The sequence below is a fragment of the Centruroides sculpturatus genome, unplaced genomic scaffold (genome assembly GCF_000671375.1).
Source record: "Centruroides sculpturatus isolate CEXI.00-Female unplaced genomic scaffold, Cexi_2.0 scaffold57, whole genome shotgun sequence".
In the NCBI taxonomy this organism is placed as follows: domain Eukaryota; kingdom Metazoa; phylum Arthropoda; class Arachnida; order Scorpiones; family Buthidae; genus Centruroides; species Centruroides sculpturatus.
The window spans coordinates 1162309-1178065 of NW_019384382.1; the positions used below are offsets into that span (position 1 = coordinate 1162309).

Consider the following 15757-nt stretch of genomic DNA (forward strand, 5'->3'; position numbering starts at 1 on the left):
TATAATTATTATTTTAAAATAAATATTAATTAATAAGTTTACTGTTTGTCTGTTTGTTTACTTATATAATGTTTTTAATAAAAAGCATGATAAATAAAACTTACTTTAAACTTGAAAAACTACCAAATTTATTATTTTCTGTAGTATTTGCACATCTAAATTTATGACATAAAGTATTTTTGTCATCACATTTAACTTTGTAATGGCCCACTTGATAATTGGAAAGCACTTTTGTTTTCCTATAAAGCATTCTTGACTGTAAAGTATGTTATTTTTTCAATATAATCATTTTTTTTATACTTAAACTTAATAGAATTTGAATTTTTCTAATTAAATTTTTTTTATTATTTACATAATTTTTTAAAGTATTGAAGATTAAAACTTTTTTGTTTTTTTAATAAGGACATCCTCATTCATTATTGATAAAACAATTATTATTTGTTTAAAAAATTTTATATTGTTTTAAATTTAAAAACTAAAAGATTTTTCTTATCTTTCATATTAGAAAGCAACTATGTCCTTCCTTAAAAAGAACAAATATAGATAAAAAAAAATAAGTTTTAGTTTTGAACACTCCAAATAAAAGAGAATTGCAACACAAATTGTAATATGTTTTTTTACTTATTGCAAAAATTATAATTTAATTTTATTATTCTATTAATAATTGTTTTATTGCCAAATTAATTCAAGAAAAATTTAAATATGTTAATATTTGCATTAATTCGTTGTTTTAAAAATTTTGTAAAATGTTTATTTTGAAATATTAAAGACTTTTTGTTATTAATTTCAAGTTTTTCAATACAAAGTTTAAATATTTCTGGTGAATAGTTAGTTAATTTTTAAATGACAATAATTCTTTTGATGATATTTCTAATAATGTGAGAAATATACACATCCCATCTATCACAGACTCTCCTTTTGTTGACTCATATCTTCCTCTAGACTTAACTGTGTGAGTCAGTTTAGTCATTTACTGGATAGCTCAGCTGACAAGCAAATTGATTTGGGTTTCCTTCCATGCTAGATGTACAACATCTTAAGAAATAGGTCAGAACAGATATTGTTAAAAAGACAAGCATTGTTAAACCATAGTACACACATTATAAGAGTTTAAATAGTTGTATAATCTTGGAGAGATGAGATTTCCTTTGTTTGAGGAAGTTGAAACGTGTATAATCAATTATAAATCAGGCTAGAAACGTAAAGACTGGAAAGATCGAGTTTAGGAAGTAGGAAAATATTGCAAATGTATATTTTATGACGAAGAAGGGTTTTTAATTTATTCAATTTAACGTTCACGCATTTCATTGCCATCCTGTCGGTAGTATCTTATTAAGAATTATTCTCGCCGTAGGCGGTAGTTATCAAGGACACATTTTTGCCAATTATCCGCGGTTTACTTTCCCCCTCCATAATAAAGCTGTAGGGAATTAATCAAACAGTTTCGCATCACGAAAGAGATTTTTAGGGTAATTTCACAGACAATTGAATACTCGTAGATAATTTTTTTCTCCTGACGGGCAGACGATGAAAAGCTTCTTAAAATGCGTGTAACGTTTATCGATCCATTAGAGAAGTATATACTATATATAGTTTTGTGCATCTGTTGGGATCGTGCTTCCTGCCTAGAAGCGCTTTTTCATCTTTAAGTCAGAAGGGTCGTTTCCCTCAGGGATGTGCGCCGCGTCGTGAAATCCGAGAACGATTTTTCCCCCTCGAAGTTTCGTTTTGTCGAAGACATTTTGAAAAATCCGAAACCTAACAACAAGGAAAGTTTACCGTGTTACTCCGAGTGTGTGGTCGGTTATGACGTAAAAATGACCTTCCCGCGTTACTTCTTCCCCGCGGGAATTAGATTAGGAATTATCATTATTTAACTAAATTCAGAAATTTCGTACTTTATACTCGCTTGCATAGTCTGATCAGCGTTTAATCACCCGCCAGGAATGTTTTAAGCCGGTTTTATCGATAATTTATCGGGGAAAAATAAATATTTTTTGGCGATAAAACGAGATTTGTTTTATGAGCAATCCGGCACGAGCGTGATGATCTACGGTGGCCACGTGACTTTACGAAAATTAAGCGCGCAAGTCTTTCAATTTGTTTACGTTAAGTTTGCAATGATTAATTTAGTTATTGTGCAATTTTTACTTGGCACCGTTGAGATATTCGATCTGGAATGAAACACCCACGTAGATATAAAGCTGGCTTGACGCTGAAATTCTCGGAGCGGAACCGCTAACTGAAAAATCACGTCATCTTCGATAAGGTTTCTCGATTTGGTGTCAGAGAACGTCTGAACATCTACGTTAGGCGTGTCATAGCTAGCGTCAGACAGTCTTCGCCCTTCGATTGCGTTGCTGCCTGCTCACAAATGTTCCATTATTCATAAAAGAAAGAGCGAGGGGAAAAAAATATATAGTTAGAAAAAGCTGGCTGACGTCACTCACGATAAGTTAATGCGGTGGGTGAGTTCGTTTTTCCATCATCAGATGTTTTTATTTGCGAACTTTTCGTTCCATTGAGAAATGAAATTTGAAAGAACGTATCTGATTCGGTTAGGTAAGATAAAAATTTCATAAAACATTAACGTTTCGCTTCTATATTTTATAAATTATGGATTTTAACGCGTGTATGTAATCGTGAGACGTAAATGTTTTCGTTTTAGACGTAGGTGTTGACATAATATTGTGGAGAAGTCCAATTAGGCCAAATTTTTTAAAGGTTGTAGGTATAAAGACATTAAGTTTGATGTATCTTGATGTTATTCACTTGAGAAGATTTAAATAGGTTACACTATTAAAATGTTGGACGTGTTTCTTAATGCCCTGCGGCCGTGCACATGTAATTTCACCTGTTTTCCTTATTGGTTTGTAATGGCAGATTAGTGGATTCTTTATTTTCATTATTATTTTTTAATTATATATAATTCAAATTGATTTTATCTGTAATTAAATTATTAGTAATATACTATGACTGGATTGTAGATGGCCTTTTGGTTTATATTCTTAAGTGAACAGTAGGAGTGGGATAAATTAGTGAGCCTGGTCTAAATATGGCTCAGAGGGAAGTGAGACAGCTGATCGTCTACATGTCTTGCGTGTTTGTCATGCTTGAGTTAAATTTCTTTGTGCTGTAATGTTTTGTTTCGTGTAAATATTTGTAAAAATTTGATGCATTGTTTTACATGTGTTACTTAAAATTTCTATAAATAAATCATTTATTTTAAAATATGTTAAAGTTTAACATCATTTTATTTGATATATAACATTCAGATGAGCCAACAGCAGTGGATAAGACTACACCTGTTTCCCCAGTATCTGTCAGTGGACGGCTATCTTCAACAAAAATGTCACCGGCAAAAGGTAATTCTAACATCCGATCTAATTCAATTTATTATTACAAATTAAATTGTCATTTTGATAAAATATGGCAAAAACGTTTTAAAAGCATATTTGTGTTGAAAAATAGTTTTGAAGAAAATTACTTAAAATTGGCCTTATTGTTTTATTGATGTTTTATTTTACAAAATCTAGATTAAATTGAGCAATTTCGTGTTCTTAGGTGGTGATTCTGTTTTACTTGTGGGTAGCTTTAGGTGTAACAGGTCATTTGCTAAGTTCAAATTATATATATGGTATATATAAAAGTAAAAAGTGTTTTATGTTTAAATTTTTTCAAACAATTTAATAATTAAATAAACTTAAAACATTATACTTGGTTTTTCTGTGTGTTTATAAATTGATATTAGAATAATGATTTCAATTGTTAATATTTATAAATTTAAATTGTTAACCAAATATTTAAGGATTGAATAATTCAACAATTTTTATCAGTTTTGAATATTTGTTTCATGAAAAAATATATAAGTAATTTGTAAATTTAAGTATTAATAATTTATAATAATTTTTTTTTTTTTGAATTATTTATCAAGTTAAACTCTAACATTTTAATTTTCAGGAAATATAATGTAATTGTAATTTTTTTACATACTGTAATAATAAAAAATTATATTGAAATAATCTTTTAAGTGAAATAGATTTTTCTCAATATAACAAAAGCTCACTAAATGCTGTAAAGATGAGTTGTAGTTAAGCATGTAATTGATTAAGAAACAGGAAAAAGGATTGAGATTGAGTCAACATTTCCTAATTGCATACGTTTAAATAATATTGAATATTAAATTAATAATCTTGTTTACCTAATATATTTATGCCAAACATTTTAAATGTGAAATCTTTTACTAATATTAATACATCATATGCTTTTTTAATTAGATTACTAATGTCTTATTATATTTGATTTTTAAATATGATGGCTATATTTAGAATTTTTAAAAATAGTTCCTGGATTTGAATTTCAAATATTTTGTTTTTTTATTCCTCTCTTCCAAACTTAAACTTAAAAATAGATGCTTTTTGTATTTAGTGTTGCAAATAAAAAATTTTTCATTAATAATTAGAAAAATGGAATGATTTAAAATTATAAAATATGAAGAAATTGTTAAAATTCTTTTATTAATGGTGATTAACACTATTTTAATATATTTATTTTAACTAAAAGAAATGTATTACAGGCATTTTTTAAGTTATAAAACAAAATTAAGTTTTAATTATTCATTGAATGATTGGATAAAGTTGTATTCATTTCTGTTTATAAAAAAATTTTAAATGATTTAAATAATAAACTTCTTGTTTCACATTTAGATTGGCTTCAATAACATATCTGTATCCATCATGAACTTCTTACATCTTGATTACTCTGTGACTTCTATTGTATTGGAAGTAGTTTAACTCCAAAAATAGATTCACATGCAATCATCCCCAATCATTTCTAATCACATAAAATACTTCATATTTAGAACATTTGAGATAATTGTAGAGATTATTTTATAATTATCTATGTGATATAAAGTCTATTTTAATTTTTATTCATGTGTAAAAAATAACATTGTAAAAATTGACTATGTATGTCATGTCAGAATAATGAATAAATTTATATTCTTGATTATAAACTCACAGGTGATATATAATGATGATAAATCAAAATTTTGAATAAAAGTAATCTTCATTATTCTAATAATTGTGTAATACATTATCAGATTATTAATTATTTTAATAGGAACAACAAAAATGTATTATCATTCTAAATTTACTTTTATCTAAATGTTTCTTTACTGTTTTGGTGATTTTTTTACTACAGGAAAATAATTCTTATTTGTTTAAAAATAAAAATTGATAAATTTTTTATTTTGAGTTTCTGTATTTTTATATATCTACAGCATGTGCATATAAATGAACTCACAAATTATAAATTCATTAGTAGTAGTAAATCAAAAGTTTTCTAAAACTTTATTTAAATGGAATTACTGTTCAAATAAAAATAGAAAATACTGTAATGAATTTAAAAAAAACTGCATGTGTATTATTAGTGAATTTTAATTTTCTTTTATTGCTTAAAAAAAATTTTAATCAAACAAATTTAATGAGATTAAATTTGATAAATCAATGATGTGTGCTATTGATGAGAAAATTATACTGAATATAAATATAAAATTACTCATATTTTATAACATTTGTAAATAATCCTTGATAGTAAATTTCATGAATAGTATTTTTTAAAATTATTTTTAGAAAGTTGTTTGATATAAAAACTGTTGTTAAATGGAATAAACTAATATATACAGATTATTTAATCTTCATCTGTGTGTGCTATATAAATTTATTTAATAATTTTAGATTTAAAGAATTTTAGAATATGATTATAGGCTTGATAAAAGATGATAGATTAAATATGAATTCTATTCACTAATTTTCTTATATTGTTTCAAGCTGTCTTTTCCATTAAAGATTCATTCTATTCAATTTCCTCTATTAAAACTTATTTGAAACATCACAGGAGATTTTTCAAATGTGAAAATTACTTACATTTTAGTATATTTCTCTCAATGTTTATTAGATTAGTGATCAACTTGTAAATGTTGCTTACAAATGATTATAATTAATAGATTCGTACTGGTTTGCCCATGCTGCCGAACCCAGAGAGATATTTCGTCCTTTGACAAAAATTCCTTCTTCAGAGAAAGATGATTCATCATCCACACAAGATCACACATCTCCCTCACATAAATCTGCAGAGAAAAGCACAGACCTTCATTTAGAAGGTGTGAGTCCAGTGGAGAAATTGCAAGTTCCACCCAGAGCTACCACACCAAACCGTCTTGGTGAGTAACTTTATTGGAATGTGTTTAGCCAATAATTGAAAAGAAAATGGTATATAAATAATTTGTTTATATATAGGAAAAAAATTTTCATTGCATTTTTTTGCTTTAAATATTATTTATTATTTCTAATGTTTTTTATTGCAAAGTCGATATGAAAGCATTAAAATTTTTAAGTGTACATCAATTATTATGTCTAAATATTAACAAAAAACAATAATTAAATACTTTTAAATCACCTGAAAGCAAATTATTGTACATCATTTGTAATTTAAATACTGTAAATCTTCTATTACTAATTTTAATATTTATGAAGATGATGATTTCATCATAAATACTGTTATTGTGCTTAATATAATTTAAAAAAAATTTTTAAGTTAATAATTAAAAACTTCAGATTTTTTTCTGTAACAATTGAAATTTTTAAAGATAATTTTTAATTTATTTTGTTAATTATAAGTGAAAAGAAAGATTAATGTTAATTACGAAAAATAAATTTAGAAAAAGTGTATAATTACAATCAAGTTTGAATTTCTAAAAATTATTGAATAAAACCAGATTTAGGCATCTAACAAATTAAGAGCAAAGATAGGTATTCGTCTTGTATTGATACTTATATTAATAGTTATATTAATTTAGAAATAAATTTAATAATTTGAATAATCTGGAAGACAAGATTGACCTTGAGAAAGGTTCAAACTTGCATCTTTTGCATACAATGCAGATGTATTAAAAGTTTCATAACTGTCTGATCAGGTTAATTCAGGTTAATTGTTTTTAATATAGAAAATAATTCATTTGAATTAATGTTTAGCTAAAAGATAGTCCAATGAAATCTGACTTTAAATGTAAGTACTGAGCAAGAAGTTTGTGCATTAATTATTAATTTTGTATATTTTGTTAATGTGATCTCCAGATAAGATATGAACTTAACTTTATGCTAAATTTATTGGTTTTAGCTCTGATCTATTTTATAAGACAATCCCAAATTATTAAAAAAATTATAAGTTTTAACTAGTAAGCAGTTATCAGTATGGTGATGTAATGATGTAGTATGATGCAGAATGCAGATTTGCAATGTATGCCCTGTTGGCAAGAAGTCATTGATTACAATGACTGCTTTATAAGGCATTATAGTCCATAAGTCAATGTATAGTTTACTTTAGTATTAATACATTTATTGTTTTTTTATGATTTTTTGTTATCTCTAGTTATGTAAATTTTTCGTATATGTTATTTTTCTTCTGTTTTAATTTATATTATATTACTATGCTCCTGCGCATGTGAACTTCTTGTGCAACAAACATTTAAAAATATATATTGTTCAATTTTCCATTCTACCAGTAAAACTTGAAGATGGCCTTTATAAAGGTTGAAAACATTTGTTTTTTAATAAATGTTTTTTGTTCTTTTAACTGGATTATGGTTTTGAAGTGTTCTTATAATGGATAGTCCTTTCAAGATTTGTGCAGTTTCTTTCATCCATGATTATCAGCAGTGGGTCATAGAATGACCTACTGCTGGTCATTATGGGGTGGGTTATAGAACTTACATTGGTATTTTATGTAGAATTTTAAGGTTACTGTAAGGTTTTTATTTCTGACCTATAAGATAACACCTGATTTTGGAGAGTTTTTTGATGATTTAAGTGTGATTTTATTGCCAAAGAAAACTTATGCTGCTTATATCTGAAGAATTCAGAGAAAGTTTAGAAATTAAAGAAATTTTCTTTAAAGAAAATAAATACATTTTCTAATTTCTAAAAAAATATATCATTCGGATTGATAAATTGTATGGATGATCACAAAATTAAAAATTTTCTACTTACTCCAACTAAAAATTTTCTTATTGCATAATGGAATTTTGACTTTCTGTTAATCGTATATAATGACAATATGAAATTGTTGAATTATTAATTAAAATATGAGAATGCTATATATTATAGTTTGGCATACTAAACATAAATATGGGAAATTTGATTAATAGAAAACTGTAAAGATAAAATAGATATGTTTGTATTGAAAACATAATAAATAAACAAAGAATCAATAAAAATCAAAATGCAATAGCAATGAATTTAAAATAAAATTTGTAAGAGAAATAAATGAGGTTAAGTAATTCAAATCATTCAGAAATGGCATATAATGAAAAGTCTGCCCTGTATTTGTATAGTCCTTGAGCCTCCCACAAAGAAAAATTACTGAAATAAAGAATTTTCAGAAAATAAATTATGAACAGTTGATTTATTTTCTTGGGGTAAACTTTTTTACATATTTACTGGCATCATACTATCACATTTGTGATAGTACAAGATGCCAATAAATTTGGTTTCTTTAAAGAAATGTCTTTTTGCTGTCAAAATATCAGTGTATTAAACTTTTCTTGTCACTAAGTTATTTGACTATTTACTTACTTAAATATCTCTGAAACTACATTTTAAAAGTACAATTATTTAATAAAATAGTTAACAAAATTAAAGAATTAATCATCTAATAATAATTCTTCTTTATATAAAAGGAGGAAATTACAATATAATAGAACTTTTATGTCATTGTTTCAAATGTTGTATATATAAATATTTTCTCCATATAAGTGAAAGATAATTCTACTAAACAAAATTATACAGAAAATAAGCTTTGTTAATATGAATTTAATATCTGTTATTCATATGTAATATATATCAATATATATATATATTAATATAAAGCTCTGCCATTACTTTTATAATTTATACTCTGATTTATTAAAATAAAACACTGTTCATTTAGTTTTCATGTTAAGATTGTTATATTGAAAGAAATGTATGTACACATAATGTTGTTTTTAAATTTAATGCTTTAATTGTATAATTTGATTTAAAATTTATTTGAAAAATTGAACTGTTATAAATCAAATTAAATTGAAATATTATTTTCTCAATTTTTATTGCCAAATGCATAGGTTAGAAACTAGATTGAGTTGAAGAATTTAACATTGAACATATTTAAATAAGATTGCTATATATGGTTTTAAAAGATGTGAACTTAATTATAATTAATGGATAGCTTGAGTAGGCTCAAAGATCAATGGTAGAGATAACATATCTGTGTCATTCAAGATATGAAATCAAAATATAACTGATAGTCCTTTTAGGTTTTTCAAAAATTAATGAAATTATTATGAAGTTATAAAATTTCTTTGTGAAGAAACAGTTCCCTTTCTTCAAATTATCATCAATACAAGTAAAAAAATATACTTTTTATTCTTAAAATCTTTTGGTTGAAGTATTTTCTAAAAGATAAGAATTCCAATTAAACATTTTCAAAAATTTTTTAAAATTACAGTTATAATGTGCATTTATCAAGTTTAAAATTTTCACTTACTAAACATTAATTCTGAATTAATTCAGATGAACACTTTAAGTTAAAAATTTAGTATTACTGTGTTTGGTTATCACTTCTATTATTACAAAAGTTTGGAGCAAAAATATTTGTTTTATGAATGTAAATAATCCAACAATAATGATTAGTCAAAACGAGAACCTGTCATTGTTTATATAAGACAAAAACATTTGTTAATTATTGAACATTAAATATAAAAGTGATTCTCATAAAGTAATGTTATTATTGAAATTACAGTAGAACCTCAATTATCTGGACTAATTGGGGATGAAGGTAGTCCGGATAAGGAAAAATCCAGATAATCGAAACAAATACTTTAATTTGTTTTTTAATGATAATACAACACGTTTTCTTTTCGATGAAGTATCGGTAATATAAAAAATAAATACTGTATTTAAATCGTGAACAAATTTTCAAAAAACGTATTGAATTTGGACTACTACTGACCAGCGCTAACACACTAGCTATTGTTTAAAAGGCCCTCTGGTGGCTCAAGAAGACGGATTTTATAAAGTAAAACGCAGTTAAAACTGCATTTTTATGAATAAAAATTTGACAAACTATTTATCGTTTTATGANATTAAAGACTTTTTGTTATTAATTTCAAGTTTTTCAATACAAAGTTTAAATATTTCTGGTGAATAGTTAGTTAATTTTTAAATCACAATAATTCTTTTGATGATATTTCTAATAATGTGAGAAATATACACATCCCATCTATCACAGACTCTCCTTTTGTTGACTCATATCTTCCTCTAGACTTAACTGTGTGAGTCAGTTTAGTCATTTACTGGATAGCTCAGCTGACAAGCAAATTGATTTGGGTTTCCTTCCATGCTAGATGTACAACATCTTAAGAAATAGGTCAGAACAGATATTGTTAAAAAGACAAGCATTGTTAAACCATAGTACACACATTATAAGAGTTTAAATAGTTGTATAATCTTGGAGAGATGAGATTTCCTTTGTTTGAGGAAGTTGAAACGTGTATAATCAATTATAAATCAGGCTAGAAACGTAAAGACTGGAAAGATCGAGTTTAGGAAGTAGGAAAATATTGCAAATGTATATTTTATGACGAAGAAGGGTTTTTAATTTATTCAATTTAACGTTCACGCATTTCATTGCCATCCTGTCGGTAGTATCTTATTAAGAATTATTCTCGCCGTAGGCGGTAGTTATCAAGGACACATTTTTGCCAATTATCCGCGGTTTACTTTCCCCCTCCATAATAAAGCTGTAGGGAATTAATCAAACAGTTTCGCATCACGAAAGAGATTTTTAGGGTAATTTCACAGACAATTGAATACTCGTAGATAATTTTTTTCTCCTGACGGGCAGACGATGAAAAGCTTCTTAAAATGCGTGTAACGTTTATCGATCCATTAGAGAAGTATATACTATATATAGTTTTGTGCATCTGTTGGGATCGTGCTTCCTGCCTAGAAGCGCTTTTTCATCTTTAAGTCAGAAGGGTCGTTTCCCTCAGGGATGTGCGCCGCGTCGTGAAATCCGAGAACGATTTTTCCCCCTCGAAGTTTCGTTTTGTCGAAGACATTTTGAAAAATCCGAAACCTAACAACAAGGAAAGTTTACCGTGTTACTCCGAGTGCGTGGTCGGTTATGACGTAAAAATGACCTTCCCGCGTTACTTCTTCCCCGCGGGAATTAGATTAGGAATTATCATTATTTAACTAAATTCAGAAATTTCGTACTTTATACTCGCTTGCATAGTCTGATCAGCGTTTAATCACCCGCCAGGAATGTTTTAAGCCGGTTTTATCGATAATTTATCGGGGAAAAATAAATATTTTTTGGCGATAAAACGAGATTTGTTTTATGAGCAATCCGGCACGAGCGTGATGATCTACGGTGGCCACGTGACTTTACGAAAATTAAGCGCGCAAGTCTTTCAATTTGTTTACGTTAAGTTTGCAATGATTAATTTAGTTATTGTGCAATTTTTACTTGGCACCGTTGAGATATTCGATCTGGAATGAAACACCCACGTAGATATAAAGCTGGCTTGACGCTGAAATTCTCGGAGCGGAACCGCTAACTGAAAAATCACGTCATCTTCGATAAGGTTTCTCGATTTGGTGTCAGAGAACGTCTGAACATCTACGTTAGGCGTGTCATAGCTAGCGTCAGACAGTCTTCGCCCTTCGATTGCGTTGCTGCCTGCTCACAAATGTTCCATTATTCATAAAAGAAAGAGCGAGGGGAAAAAAATATATAGTTAGAAAAAGCTGGCTGACGTCACTCACGATAAGTTAATGCGGTGGGTGAGTTCGTTTTTCCATCATCAGATGTTTTTATTTGCGAACTTTTCGTTCCATTGAGAAATGAAATTTGAAAGAACGTATCTGATTCGGTTAGGTAAGATAAAAATTTCATAAAACATTAACGTTTCGCTTCTATATTTTATAAATTATGGATTTTAACGCGTGTATGTAATCGTGAGACGTAAATGTTTTCGTTTTAGACGTAGGTGTTGACATAATATTGTGGAGAAGTCCAATTAGGCCAAATTTTTTAAAGGTTGTAGGTATAAAGACATTAAGTTTGATGTATCTTGATGTTATTCACTTGAGAAGATTTAAATAGGTTACACTATTAAAATGTTGGACGTGTTTCTTAATGCCCTGCGGCCGTGCACATGTAATTTCACCTGTTTTCCTTATTGGTTTGTAATGGCAGATTAGTGGATTCTTTATTTTCATTATTATTTTTTAATTATATATAATTCAAATTGATTTTATCTGTAATTAAATTATTAGTAATATACTATGACTGGATTGTAGATGGCCTTTTGGTTTATATTCTTAAGTGAACAGTAGGAGTGGGATAAATTAGTGAGCCTGGTCTAAATATGGCTCAGAGGGAAGTGAGACAGCTGATCGTCTACATGTCTTGCGTGTTTGTCATGCTTGAGTTAAATTTCTTTGTGCTGTAATGTTTTGTTTCGTGTAAATATTTGTAAAAATTTGATGCATTGTTTTACATGTGTTACTTAAAATTTCTATAAATAAATCATTTATTTTAAAATATGTTAAAGTTTAACATCATTTTATTTGATATATAACATTCAGATGAGCCAACAGCAGTGGATAAGACTACACCTGTTTCCCCAGTATCTGTCAGTGGACGGCTATCTTCAACAAAAATGTCACCGGCAAAAGGTAATTCTAACATCCGATCTAATTCAATTTATTATTACAAATTAAATTGTCATTTTGATAAAATATGGCAAAAACGTTTTAAAAGCATATTTGTGTTGAAAAATAGTTTTGAAGAAAATTACTTAAAATTGGCCTTATTGTTTTATTGATGTTTTATTTTACAAAATCTAGATTAAATTGAGCAATTTCGTGTTCTTAGGTGGTGATTCTGTTTTACTTGTGGGTAGCTTTAGGTGTAACAGGTCATTTGCTAAGTTCAAATTATATATATGGTATATATAAAAGTAAAAAGTGTTTTATGTTTAAATTTTTTCAAACAATTTAATAATTAAATAAACTTAAAACATTATACTTGGTTTTTCTGTGTGTTTATAAATTGATATTAGAATAATGATTTCAATTGTTAATATTTATAAATTTAAATTGTTAACCAAATATTTAAGGATTGAATAATTCAACAATTTTTATCAGTTTTGAATATTTGTTTCATGAAAAAATATATAAGTAATTTGTAAATTTAAGTATTAATAATTTATAATAATTTTTTTTTTTTTGAATTATTTATCAAGTTAAACTCTAACATTTTAATTTTCAGGAAATATAATGTAATTGTAATTTTTTTACATACTGTAATAATAAAAAATTATATTGAAATAATCTTTTAAGTGAAATAGATTTTTCTCAATATAACAAAAGCTCACTAAATGCTGTAAAGATGAGTTGTAGTTAAGCATGTAATTGATTAAGAAACAGGAAAAAGGATTGAGATTGAGTCAACATTTCCTAATTGCATACGTTTAAATAATATTGAATATTAAATTAATAATCTTGTTTACCTAATATATTTATGCCAAACATTTTAAATGTGAAATCTTTTACTAATATTAATACATCATATGCTTTTTTAATTAGATTACTAATGTCTTATTATATTTGATTTTTAAATATGATGGCTATATTTAGAATTTTTAAAAATAGTTCCTGGATTTGAATTTCAAATATTTTGTTTTTTTATTCCTCTCTTCCAAACTTAAACTTAAAAATAGATGCTTTTTGTATTTAGTGTTGCAAATAAAAAATTTTTCATTAATAATTAGAAAAATGGAATGATTTAAAATTATAAAATATGAAGAAATTGTTAAAATTCTTTTATTAATGGTGATTAACACTATTTTAATATATTTATTTTAACTAAAAGAAATGTATTACAGGCATTTTTTAAGTTATAAAACAAAATTAAGTTTTAATTATTCATTGAATGATTGGATAAAGTTGTATTCATTTCTGTTTATAAAAAAATTTTAAATGATTTAAATAATAAACTTCTTGTTTCACATTTAGATTGGCTTCAATAACATATCTGTATCCATCATGAACTTCTTACATCTTGATTACTCTGTGACTTCTATTGTATTGGAAGTAGTTTAACTCCAAAAATAGATTCACATGCAATCATCCCCAATCATTTCTAATCACATAAAATACTTCATATTTAGAACATTTGAGATAATTGTAGAGATTATTTTATAATTATCTATGTGATATAAAGTCTATTTTAATTTTTATTCATGTGTAAAAAATAACATTGTAAAAATTGACTATGTATGTCATGTCAGAATAATGAATAAATTTATATTCTTGATTATAAACTCACAGGTGATATATAATGATGATAAATCAAAATTTTGAATAAAAGTAATCTTCATTATTCTAATAATTGTGTAATACATTATCAGATTATTAATTATTTTAATAGGAACAACAAAAATGTATTATCATTCTAAATTTACTTTTATCTAAATGTTTCTTTACTGTTTTGGTGATTTTTTTACTACAGGAAAATAATTCTTATTTATTTAAAAATAAAAATTGATAAATTTTTTATTTTGAGTTTCTGTATTTTTATATATCTACAGCATGTGCATATAAATGAACTCACAAATTATAAATTCATTAGTAGTAGTAAATCAAAAGTTTTCTAAAACTTTATTTAAATGGAATTACTGTTCAAATAAAAATAGAAAATACTGTAATGAATTTAAAAAAAACTGCATGTGTATTATTAGTGAATTTTAATTTTCTTTTATTGCTTAAAAAAAATTTTAATCAAACAAATTTAATGAGATTAAATTTGATAAATCAATGATGTGTGCTATTGATGAGAAAATTATACTGAATATAAATATAAAATTACTCATATTTTATAACATTTGTAAATAATCCTTGATAGTAAATTTCATGAATAGTATTTTTTAAAATTATTTTTAGAAAGTTGTTTGATATAAAAACTGTTGTTAAATGGAATAAACTAATATATACAGATTATTTAATCTTCATCTGTGTGTGCTATATAAATTTATTTAATAATTTTAGATTTAAAGAATTTTAGAATATGATTATAGGCTTGATAAAAGATGATAGATTAAATATGAATTCTATTCACTAATTTTCTTATATTGTTTCAAGCTGTCTTTTCCATTAAAGATTCATTCTATTCAATTTCCTCTATTAAAACTTATTTGAAACATCACAGGAGATTTTTCAAATGTGAAAATTACTTACATTTTAGTATATTTCTCTCAATGTTTATTAGATTAGTGATCAACTTGTAAATGTTGCTTACAAATGATTATAATTAATAGATTCGTACTGGTTTGCCCATGCTGCCGAACCCAGAGAGATATTTCGTCCTTTGACAAAAATTCCTTCTTCAGAGAAAGATGATTCATCATCCACACAAGATCACACATCTCCCTCACATAAATCTGCAGAGAAAAGCACAGACCTTCATTTAGAAGGTGTGAGTCCAGTGGAGAAATTGCAAGTTCCACCCAGAGCTACCACACCAAACCGTCTTGGTGAGTAACTTTATTGGAATGTGTTTAGCCAATAATTGAAAAGAAAATGGTATATAAATAATTTGTTTATATATAGGAAAAAAATTTTCATTGCATTTTTTTGCTTTAAATATTATT

General features: G+C 26.3%; 3 protein-coding genes across 4 annotated transcripts in view; 2 read left to right on the forward strand and 1 right to left on the reverse strand.

Moving 5' to 3' along the window:
- LOC111617943 (trafficking protein particle complex subunit 3-like) overlaps positions 1 to 119 on the reverse strand; it is a 36724-nt gene extending 36605 nt beyond the window's left edge. The window contains exon 1 of the mRNA XM_023359338.1: positions 105 to 119. The gene's annotated coding sequence lies outside the window, so the exon portion shown is untranslated. The remainder of the gene's footprint in view (positions 1 to 104) is intronic.
- LOC111617944 overlaps positions 1 to 6275 on the forward strand; it is an 8596-nt gene extending 2321 nt beyond the window's left edge. Inside the window, exons 1-3 of one of the 2 annotated variants that reach the window (XM_023359340.1) lie at positions 1836 to 2562; positions 3276 to 3365; positions 6008 to 6275. In XM_023359340.1, coding sequence (XP_023215108.1) covers positions 2529 to 2562; positions 3276 to 3365; positions 6008 to 6231 — 348 coding nt within the window. In that variant the 5' untranslated portion in view covers positions 1836 to 2528 and the 3' untranslated portion in view covers positions 6232 to 6275. Of the gene's footprint in view, positions 1 to 1835; positions 2563 to 3275; positions 3366 to 6007 lie in introns of those variants that run through there. The other variant, XM_023359339.1, reaches the window with a different exon arrangement.
- A 3960-nt stretch (positions 6276 to 10235) lies between these two features.
- LOC111617922 lies at positions 10236 to 15691 on the forward strand. Its single transcript, XM_023359286.1, has 3 exons — positions 10236 to 11979; positions 12693 to 12782; positions 15425 to 15691. Exons 1-3 carry the CDS (start codon positions 11946 to 11948, stop codon positions 15646 to 15648), a joined length of 348 nt encoding a protein of 115 aa, XP_023215054.1. The 5' UTR covers positions 10236 to 11945; the 3' UTR covers positions 15649 to 15691.
- Positions 15692 to 15757: the final 66 nt, after the last annotated feature.

Excerpts from the sequence above, each read along its gene's own strand:
- LOC111617922 (XM_023359286.1), top strand. The coding sequence starts at position 11,946 with ATGAAATTTGAAAGAACGTATCTGATTCGGTTAG. Across the intron at positions 11,980-12,692 it reads AACGTATCTGATTCGGTTAG|ATGAGCCAACAGCAGTGGAT; the intron begins GTAAGATAAAAA and ends TATAACATTCAG. Across the intron at positions 12,783-15,424 it reads AAAAATGTCACCGGCAAAAG|ATTCGTACTGGTTTGCCCAT; the intron begins GTAATTCTAACA and ends TATAATTAATAG.